The sequence below is a fragment of the Epinephelus moara genome, chromosome 4 (assembly GCF_006386435.1).
Source record: "Epinephelus moara isolate mb chromosome 4, YSFRI_EMoa_1.0, whole genome shotgun sequence".
Taxonomy (NCBI): domain Eukaryota; kingdom Metazoa; phylum Chordata; class Actinopteri; order Perciformes; family Serranidae; genus Epinephelus; species Epinephelus moara.
The window spans coordinates 37,996,311-38,007,821 of NC_065509.1; the positions used below are offsets into that span (position 1 = coordinate 37,996,311).

Here is an 11,511-nt window from a genome sequence, read left to right on the forward strand (position 1 = left end):
GGTCGTGACAGTGCCCGCCAATGATTGAGATCGTTTCTTGTCGCCCGGCAACCAGGAAACACCACGCATGCGCAGTGCTTAATTGCAGGAGCCGGAGCAGTTGGGCAGTGGGAACAGACACAACTATCATACAATATTAAATAAAGGTAACTTTATATTCTCTATGGATAGGTAAACTATATTTTTGCGGAGCGCCTTTTGAAGACAAGCTTCTGTTTTTAGTTTACGTTTGTCTCGTTTTGGACTGGTTGTATTCGGAAGTAGTTTCTGAAGACATTAGCTTGTTAGCTTAGCTTGCAGGCTGCTGCATCTCTCAGTGTCACTTGCTGCTTAAGATGCTGTAGTGTTTTGTGTTGTAGCTACAGTTGCATCTCTATTGGTGACCAAACGTGTTACCAGTAGTAGACAAAGTATTCACACCCTCTAGTTAAGGCAAGGCAAACTTATATTAGCACATTTCATACCCAAAGGCAACTTTAAGTGCTTTGCAGGTGGGTCAAGTCAGAGTTCATTGCAGCTCAATCACAAAACATAAGGTTTGTTAAGTTAAAGGTCCCATATTGTGTTCATTTCAAGGTTCATACTTGTATTTTGAATTTCTACTAGAACATGTGTACATGCTCTAATGTTGAAAAAAACCCATTATTTTTCTCATACTGTCTGCCTGCATATATCTGTATTCACCCTCTGTATGAAACACTGTTTTAGCAGCTAATTCTTAAAGCCCCCCCCTCCTAAAAAACCCAGCTAGGTTTTTTAGGAGGGAGGAGGTCAGTCAGTCACTAGCCCTTTTTAAATGAGAATTGTGCAAATTTGCAGGAAAGCCCAATCAGTCTTTTTTCAGCATTGGCAGTATAAAAACAAAATCAGGGAGTGCAGCAAAATGCCACCTGCCTACTTTTGTTTATACAGAATGTGCCTTTTTCGGGGCAATGGGGGGCGTGAGCAAGTAACAAAACGTGTAGCTCAGCGTGTGACTTAAACAGTGACATGGGAGGGAAGCCGCAGTTGGTCAGTCCTTCTGTGATTCTCTCAAAAGTTGGCCCGTTCTTCACCGTCCCGTCATCTGACTGTTAATGGCCTCTTTTTTTGCAAGGGCAAGGATGGCATGCAATTCCTTGTCTCCCCAGTTGCTCATCTTTACAGTGTCTGTCAGGTTTGCATTTCCCTCTTGCTACTAGCTGCTCATTCCTGCTATCAGCTGTTTCCTGTTTATCCACCGCCAGTGGCTCGCATGTGCGGCGTCATCAACAGCTCCTGCCACAAGTCATCAACAGCCCCTCCCGTGGCTGAAGGGCGCCTCATTCTGTTTAAACCAAAAAAGGTTCCACCAGTATGACTACCCTACGAGGTGGAAAATTGGGCACCTCGGATCAACTCACCAGTAGGGCTCTATGTGTCTAAACGCTTGCAGCTTGCCGGCAAAACAGCCCAACATTCGCCGAAAATCTGGCAGTGTAAAAGGGGCTAATGTCTCTTCAGCAGGGGAATGACTGTAGGGGCACTTTGTACCTTTATATAGTATAGTTGTGACATCACAAGTTCACAGAAGTCCTGACGGCTGTGTGCATTTCTCTGTGGATTAAGCTTTTTGATACTTTCACAGTATTTATGTAGCATCTTCACCTGCTTTCTATTTAACAAAGACATGGAAGTCAGATTTTTTACAATATAGGACCTTTAAACTAGCAATAAGCTTCCACATTGTACACTTAATGACAAGTCTTGCTGTCAGAATTTTACTTAATAAAAGCACATCGTGTCTTACCAGCTAAGTTTACTTAAAGTATCAAAAGTACGCACAATAGACTGTGTGTGTTTATATGTTCTATTGTTGCATATTAGTGCCTTAATGTGTAAGCAGCTTTAAAAATGTTGCAGCCGGTCGGGGTGGAGCTGTCTAACTTAAATTACTGTTTATGTCATTTAATGTATACTGTAAGAATGTACCACATTTTATAAGCGAATCCCATTTTGTATGTAAAATTTTTAGGGTAACTTGTTACTACAATGCCAGTCAGCCCAAATATTAAAACCACTGGCTGGTGTTGTGAATAACATTGATCATTTTGTTACAGTGCAAAGTGCTGCTGTGAATTCTTGCATCCTGGCCTTCATGTGGATGCCACTTGACATGTAAAGTGGGATTTATACTTCTGTGTCAAATCCAACGGCCTAGGCTCTTGGTCGACACAGAGCCAACGCCGTAACCCGTAACCTACGCTATAGCCTCGTGCACCTCCCCAGAAATGTAACTACAAGTTGCAGTGAAGCAGTCCTCTTGTACACCCACCCAAACACCGTTGAAGACCAAGTCCTTGTGGCAACGGCACTCCCCAGTGGCAGTGGCCCCCCCAGCAAGAACCATGCCACTCCACAAAAACTGCTCAGGATTGACCAGAGGAGTGTGACAAAGAGCTAACCTGGCCTCCAAATTCCCAAGATCCCATTCTGATTGAGCATTTATGTGACATGCGGGTCCCTCAATCCACAGTGGGGCCTCCTTGGATTGGACCTGGCAAGTCATGGACACAGGACCTCTGGGGTGTCCTGTGGCGTCTGTTGGTGGATCCTTTGAGTATGGTGGGGTACCTGCACGCCCCACAGCTGCTCAGTCAGATTGCCACTGCCATCGAGGGATGCTGTTGCCATGAGGGGGGATACTTGGTCTGCAACGGTGTTTGGGTTAGTGGAGTGTGTCAAGTGGCATCCACATAAATGTCAGGACCCAGGTTTTCGCACCAGATCATTGATTTATAATGAAATGTCTGTAGATGCCAGATAAATGTTGTGGAATACAGCACTCCCATCTGAAATGTAATGAAGTAAAAGCACAAAGTACCATAAAGTTAAGCCCCTTAAATTTAAATTACACTCAGGATTTTGAAAACTGTACTAAGTAACTGTCGACTATTTATTATTGTGACTAAGATTTAACAGAAACCATGTTAGTACTTGTATTTCCTGATAAGATAATGGTCTGTTTTTTTATACTTGGTAACAGATATTTTTTGTGTTTTTACAAATCAGGCACCTCAAGTAATGCTGGGAAGTACAGTCATAAACCATCGACAACATGTTGGACTGCAGAAGCTCTCAGCGCTGGCAGGTATCACACATTCCTCTTTGGGCCCCAATAAAAAGTACAAGTTTATCCAAGATGACACGAGTGGGGAGTCGGCTCTCGCTTGCTCATGTTTCCGCATCTTTGAGAACCTGGAGCTTACCTGCGCCGTGGGTCAGCTGGTTTACGAGACCATTCAAGCCCACCAGAGGGTCTATCATACAGGGTCGGGATGCCTGCTGTTTCTTGCAGGAGCGTGGAGCCGTGCTGCACTGGAGTGCCTTCAGAGAGGGATTTCAGTCGCACACATTATTTCGGCGATGTCTGAAGGGATGGATATATGCTTGGATGTTTGCAGGAAATGCAGCGTCTCAACTGAAGGTCTTCAATCAGAGAGCTGCACTGCGACATCTCGTGGTTTAGGACCTCAGCTGTCAAAGAAATCCACTGTGGAGGCTTCAGACGCATCGTGCAACCTGCAAAGGCAAACAAAGCTTGGTCACAAGACTCTAAACGGCAGTGGACAAAGAAAACTAAAACTTAGCAGACATTTTTATGAGAACTCTGACAGTCTCTCCACAGCACCACAACCTCACCAGCCAAAGCTTCTTGACGTCAGACACATCGCTGAGGGATTGAGTCACGGTTGTGCCGATGCTATGAATTTAGCACTCGAAGCCAGCCGAATACAGTCGAAAAATAACGAGCAAGACATCAGCTGCTCCTTGTTTGATGTTACTAAAGTGGGGACATGTTTGCTACCTGGGTTACCAGAGGAGCACGCGTGTGTTTTACCAGGCTGTGTTGTTCTCTTACCTGCCGAACAGGCTTCAGTCGCACATCACTTGAAAGAACAGAACTTGAAGGTTGCGCTCATTAAAGGAGATTTATCAGATACCTATCGCCACCTTGGCTTCAAAAGGCCAACAGGTGTACAGTGTGTGAGCGACCAGCCGGACTTGTCAAGTTCAAGCAAAGAGGAGAAGTGGATGGAAAAGATTCTGAAACTTCTAGTGAACCTGGAAGTGAACCTGATACTAGTCAGTGGGCTTGTTAGTGAGAAAGTGATTCGGCACTGTTATCGACTTCATATACTTGTAGTGGAAAAAGCAAAGCCTTCTGTCTTGAGGGTGTTCGCTAATGCAACAGGAGCTGTCCCAGTGACTTATGCCACACAGTTGAGCGAGCACTGTGTTGGCACTGGGGTGAAGGTTGCGATATGGAGAGACCTCAGCAGCCATGAGAGGAAGCCCTCAGTAACTGTGAATATTTCCACTGGTGAGAACAGCGAGTTGGTCACAGTGATCCTCACAAGCTGTGTGCATGGTAAGCTGCAGGCCCTGGAGGATCAGTTTTGGGCATGTGCTTATCGTGTACACCACGCGCTGAAAGACAAAGTCATCCTGCCTGGTGCTGGAGCGACAGAAATGCTTTGTGTTCATCACCTTCAAAAGGAAGCGGAGCAACATGTCAAGCATCACAGAGAGAGCGACGAGGACTCTATCCAGCACGCCAAAGCAGCTAACCCGTACAGGGGCGTCGTGTTGCAGCTCATGGCAGATGGTTTAATAGATTACATATCCACTGTAATGGTTAACACTGGGAGGTTTTCAACGGTTAGAGCCAGGACTGCAGTGAGCCAACAACTGCAGGACTATAACGGAAGTCGAGGCATTGCCACAAAGTTCTCACAACTTTTCTTAGACTGTGAACAAGAGAATAGCGAAGCTTTGAAATCCAGCGAAGCACCGGCAGTGAAGATCTATGACAATCTGAGTGTGAAAGAGGAAGTGTGGAGGAAGGCCTTAGATCTGGTTTTACTGGTCTTACAGACTGACGCAGAGGTCATCACAGGCATTGATCAAAAAAGTGGTGATGCACAGGAAAATCTGATGCTGTTATGACAAGAGCTGCAATGATTAATCAGTTTGAGTAATTTGTTTAAGGGGAAAAAATACCCGATTACAGTTACTTGAATAGGAATATTTTCTGGTTTCTTTCCTCCTCTGTGGCAGCAAACTCAGTATCTTTGGGTTGTGGATAAAATAAGACGTTTGAGGACGTCATCTTGGGCTTTTTTAAACATTGATTGACATTTTTTCACAGTTTTCTGACACTTCAAAGACCAAAAAACAGATCAATTAATTGAGAAAATAATTTACAGTGAAACTAATTGTCAGTTGCAGCCCTAGTTATGGCCTTAAGCAACATCTTGGGGTATTAATTGAGCATACACAACTTTCTGAATGTTTTTTTTTACTCCCAAATTAGGTAAAAAAGACTGTGTTTATTTTTTTTTGTCTGGCTGATACAAAGTGAAAATAAAGTGTTTTTATCTTCTTTTGTTTCTTGTCATCAATAAATAATAATCAATAATAATTTAAAAGGACCTTAAAGAGGGTGTGTGGTCGACATAGGGAATGGACTGCATGATGATTGAAAGATATATAGACGAGGAAAGGTTGTGTTAGGGGAGTGTATATTTATTTTGTAACACCGGGTGGAACTTGTTACTGATTTATTTAACTGGGGATAGTTGTTTATTAGTTGTAAATAAATTTGGGAATTTGTTGAAATAATATTGGAGTTAAAAGAAGAAATGTAAGAAAGCAGTAGGGACATATAAGTTTTACTTCTACCTGCTGCTTTTCGGACACCATTATCTTTGTCTTGTTTGTTTTTTATTATGTTTTTTTCTATTATTTTTGGTTCGAAATGAAGTCATTCATTCATTCAAATAGTCATCTTGGTGAAGCAATGCTACCTCCATGCTACCACTTGGGGGAGACACATGATTATATGACACTTGTGTCTGTCTGACTCTGTCGTCCCAGCTGTCGCAGGTAAATATGACAAAACGAGACTCACAAATATTTCTATTTCAAACGTCCTCAGGATAAAACTCAGATCTAAGGTAAAGAACAAAGTGAAAAACAACATGTATGAACAGTAAAGTGCCCACTGTTGTTTCCCCTCAGAATTTAAAGTGATATTAACCTGATTTCCCCTTAAACATTTTCTCTCCTGACCTCCTGGTATTTGGAGACAAATGAAAAAACAGTTCAGTCAGTAGTAATTAAATAATTGACTTTTTTATTTTATCTATTCTATCTGTTTTCTTAGGTGTCATATTTTTTGTCTTGAAGGTGCTGCATACTATTCTTACAGGAAATAACCAGAGGTGAGACCAAGACATGGTTTTGCACGTCACAAGTAAGTCTCAAGTCATTGCACACAAGTCAAGTCTTTAGTCCTAAACTTTGAATTTCAAGTCCTAAATGTGTCATAATGCCCCCTCACCAAATCTACTGCCATTTTAATAACTGAGCAATATTTTAAATTTACAGAAATCATAGATGCTTTTTTAAATTTGTATTTATTTGTGAAAACAAGTTTATTGGATGGATTTGTGTTTCCTGTCATTTTTAACTGCACATTTTGCATTTTGCTCAGTAACGTGGTTCTCATCTGCAAGTTAATTGGATGGTCTCGGATTTGCTCAAACAAAGTAGATCATGGATCATGAAGATGAATTGATCGTTGCACACTTTTTAAATAACATACTTTTAATCTTTGGGCTTGGGGAAAGGTATCAAGTATTTGTGAAGTCACGAGTCACTGGTGTTAAGTCCAAATTGAGTTGTAAGCCCTTTTTGATTTTGTCGAATTGAGTCTAAAGTCAACAACTTTGTGACCAAGCCTGATTTAACAGACACTACTTGTACGTGACCTTGTACACACCTCGTCCTCATGCTCAGCTCAGCCAGCGAAAACAAACAGTGCATGTCCAAAACCACAATTAAATTTCCCTCTCATGGAGCATGGGTGGAATTTTTGTTGTGCCAGTGTGTTTCTAAGTCTTGGTACACTTCCTTTTATGATATTTGCCTACGCTTTATTATGTGTACAGCTTGGCTAACGCTGTTCACATTGGACGCTGCTTCCCTGCAAACTGTGGTGGTTTTATGACCTGCTCTGATGGAGAAGGTCCGCCTCCAGACGGAGTAAATGTTTTTGGTTAAGTTTTATTAGGCTGTGTCTTTTCAAAAAGTGAACTGAAGGTGATTACGACCTCCGGAGGTTATTTTAGTTGTTTGAATTCTTGAAACCTTTTTAGCATTTCCCCTCCTACATGATCATTGAAAGGTCACAGGAATATTACCAAGCCACAAAACTCAGACCCTTGCACTCCTGAGCACTAGGTACCTAAAGTTTATTAATCCTGGAGCTTATGATTATTTAGCAGTAGTTTTTAAATATGAGAGGACAGTTGAAAACTGCCATTCCGGCCTGATAAACCGTTACTCCGAAGGGAAATGTCGACTAATTGGAAAAATCTAAAACAACCCGATAACAATGATGGTTGATGTGAAAGTAAAGCACACTGCTGGTTATCTTTAGACTTTTTCCTATTCTGCGCGTCGCATTTCAGAGGTGTCAGTTGAAACGACACGTGAGACCTTCCATTTCCTCTGAGATCAGAGCGGCAGCATCTTGTTGCAATCTAAAAATAGCCCCAGTGAAATAAAAACGTTACAAAGGCTTTACGGTGGAGCCCTAACAACCTTGACTCAGGCATCACTCAGCGGTGCGGCGGCCATGTGAGGGTGGGGTATGACATAACATAAACACAACACTGAGGAGGAAATTGGAACGGCGAAGTCAGTGACACATCTGAGAGTTCAGGCTGAGTCCACGTTTTACTGTCTGCACAGAGAGGACCTTGGACTGATGTAGGCACATGTTATACTTTAAAGATGTAAAAGCAAAAGAGTTCATAGTAAGATCTCAATACCTAACAAATCAACATATTGTTCTAAAACTATGAGGGGAAATAGCAACTGAAGGCATCTGAAGTTTTGCTTTCGATATTAAAATGTGTTTGCATGCTACATACACATGATTTTTACTGGTATTCTCAAAACTACAAATGTGAAGTGAGGTTGTGCTGCACCAGAATGCACATAGCTTCTGTCAGGTTTTAAAATACAGCCCTCAGTTTGGGAACAGATGTCACACTGATACCAGAATGTGTCACAGAAGTTTATTTAAAAAAAGAAACTGCTGGTTAACCATAAATCTTGTTTTGTTTTCCTCAGACAATGCCAGATACTACATGTTGTAGAGTTGTTGAAAAAGTAGACCAGTGGTTCCCAACTGGTCCAGTCACAGGGTCCAGATTTCTTCTTTGTCATTAGTTCAAGGTCCACACAGTTTAATATATTCTGTAACATACTTGCATATGGGCATGTCATTGAGCTAGTTTGCTGTCGCCGTCAAAGAGCTGTCCATTACTCACTCTACAGCAGGAAACAGCACTTTAAAATGAAAGCTCTGTGCCGGAAATTCACTGCACTTTAAAATTAAGTGTGTCTTTTGCAAACTTGACATGTTGCCATGTCACTTGGGGCCCACCAGTTGGGAACCACTGTCCTAGAACCACTGATTGGATTATTGCTGCCATGTTGTTAAATGTGAATTCACCTTCTGTGATTCTTAAAGGGACGGTTCACCCCAAAGTCAAAAGTACACATCTTTCCTCTTACCTGTGCTAATATTTGTCAATCTAGGTAAGAGGTCTACTACATATATTGTATAAATTTGAGTTTGGTTGAGATAATTCTTGCTACACTGTTGAACCTTACATTAAGTATAATCTAAACAAAAGACAAAGATCACTGTGTGCACAGTTGCACTCAGGAACGTTACCATTAGCCTCAGAGAATGGAAGGTTTAATGTCACGCCAGAGGAGGACAGAATTTGTCTGTTGTGTAATTTAGGGGAAGCTGAGAATGAAGGTCACATCTTGTTTTACTGTTCTGTATATGAAGACATAAGGGGTGCACTTTTCAGTAAAATGACCTCTGTTTATATTGATATTGATATTGATTTTGGTCAAAGCATGAAAAATTTGAGTTTTGTGTCAGAAAGGGAATCTTTCTCCTGGCTGAATTTCTTTGCCAGGCCTGTGATAAAAGACAGAGTATTCTGTTTCAGGACCGAGCTGTAAAATAACATGTACTTTGGATTGTTACTGCAACGTCATTGTAATGGTGTCTTGTAAACCCATAAGGGTTGGGCACATGTAAGTGTGCATGACACACAAAAATCAAATCAAATCAATAATTCTCTGAATGTAGCAGCTAAATCAACAGCAGCTGTAGCATGGCTAGTATCATTAGCCTCACCCTCTGCATTCTCGTTGGTAGTTTCTGAGGTGGACGATGTGTCAGAGTCTCTTGCTTTAAAAGTTACAAAACGATCCATTGTGGCTCACAAGACTGTCGGTACACTTGGACTTATAATATAGCTAATTGGCCGGTATGTTTCAATAGCATGTAAATGTTAGCTAATTTAGCTTGCCTTGCTGTCATGGGTTGATGCCACACAATGAATTAGCGTTCATTGGCATTCATGATTGCACAAGGACTCATAGTAACAGTTAGCCTGTCGTTAATGAACAGGCCAATTTATCTTTGCTAATAATATGTTGAATTCATGCTAAAGTGCATTTTCAGACATATTGTCTTGAAAAACAAAACAAACAAACAAAACTTTAATTAAAATGATAAAACAGTAATTTAGTGGGCCCCCCTGCAGTAACTCTGAGGACACCCTAGGGGTCAGCAGACCTGCTGTTGGAGACTCAGGATCTAGATTGCTTTGTTGTGGGTTGCCGAATGTTGGAGCTATCGACCATAGAGATGTTCGGCTTCTCTCCAATATAATGGAACTAGATGGCACTCGGCTTGTGGTGCTCAAATCTCTAAAAATATACACATAAAAACTCAGCAGCAATGTCTCTTTCCAGAAATCAGGATGCGGTTACTCAAGATAATCCACAGATCTGCTGTGAGCAGTTTCATGTAGGAACTATTTCCTTTCTATCAAACTACACCCGCCAGAAAATAGTTCCGACATGAAACTGCTCACAACAAGGTCATGATTTCTGCAAAGAGACATTGCTGTTGAGGTTTTTTTTTTTTGGTACTTAGAGCATCACAAGTCTAGGGCCGATATGTCCAACACTTGGGATCTCACACTACAAAAATCTTGATTAATAGATAGCACGGGAACTGCCCATTGGTTCGACAGCCCATTGGTCCGACAGCCCATTGGTCCGACCATATTAAACCCATTGTTCCGAAGTCCGTTCTGAAATCATTATGATGCCCTGTGGTTAAGGTCTGGTTAGGTTTAGGCACAAAAACCACTTGGTTAGAGTTAGGAAAAGATCATGGTGTGGGTTAAAATGAAAAAGAAATTGACAAACACATAAGCTGTGAGTCTGTTCGTCTCAAGCCTTTCCCAGCTGACCCAGAGCCAGTCGCGGCGCACCATCAAGGCAGAAATACGCCCGCCGGGAGCCGTTCAGCACTGCGGACAGTCGCACTAATGGGCTGTTGGACCAATGACATAGACCCGATAGCACTACAGATAAGAGGAAAAATGTCCTTTGATTTTGAAGTGAACTGTCCCTTTAAGATTGCTTTTTCTGGCATTGCTTTTGTTGACTTGTGTCTGCCAATGTAAATGCCGTATTAATGTTTATGGTGCCTTTGTTTGATCATCTGTTTCAGAATTGTCTTTGCTTCGAGCATGGTAGTGCTACACTGCGTACTGCAACACCTGGATCACTAACATGTCGTTCAGTACAGGTAACTAACAGGTAAGCAGTTGCCTCTTTTATTAAATGTTCCTAGATATTTTGTCTTATCATGACTGACTGACTACAGCCTTGGAGTAAGCATGCTGTATGAACAAGTTGTTAGTAATGAGTTAATGATATAAACGAAATGTTCCAGAGAAGACAGAAGTATAACAGCCTGATTGAAAAGGTCACTAGTTTGAGGAACAGCCAGACTATCAGAGGTGTTTCAGTAATCTAGTTTTTGTTCCAGTGCTCTCTAATAAGGAGAATCCGTAGTGATGGTGTATCTGGCACACTCCCTTTGTGATGAGAAACAGGGCTTTGCCCAAAAAGAATGTGTGTGGTCTCTTCACCCACTTTACATAAATATTGGATCAAATGTATTTTTGGAGAGGTCTTGATTGATACAGTCCCAGGAAATGCATCCTAAGGATGTCCAAAACCATTTGAACCCTTCCTGTGGTCGGACTCCTATTCTGACCGCAAGTCTTACAACTATGCGAGTCTCCGGCCTTAGTCACTCGAAAGGCCTGGCTGGATGTCATGTTTCACTGACCAGTTTCAGGGGGGGGTCACCAACATGACGTCAACCAAGAGCACAGCTGACTTTCTACTGATCCAGCACCAGTTTCAGATGTGGTTACCTTTTAACCAGAGCCCCAGACCAGCGAGTGCCTATTCTGGCAAATGGACGGCCTTGTTGCTGCTGAAATCAAAAAAGAAACAAATCCTACACGAATAACCGATCCTCCACTCAGCTGCTTCTGAGGAAGTTGAGAATAGCAATTAAAACCA

At 41.9% G+C, this 11,511-nt stretch overlaps 1 protein-coding gene across 1 annotated transcript; it reads left to right on the forward strand.

The window, feature by feature from the left end:
- Nucleotides 1-69: 69 nt before the first annotated feature.
- On the forward strand, nucleotides 70-5,391 carry bbs12 (Bardet-Biedl syndrome 12). Its single transcript, XM_050041826.1, has 2 exons — nucleotides 70-146; nucleotides 3,031-5,391. Exon 2 carries the CDS (start codon nucleotides 3,043-3,045, stop codon nucleotides 4,966-4,968), a length of 1,926 nt encoding a protein of 641 aa, XP_049897783.1. The 5' UTR covers nucleotides 70-146; nucleotides 3,031-3,042; the 3' UTR covers nucleotides 4,969-5,391.
- Nucleotides 5,392-11,511: the final 6,120 nt, after the last annotated feature.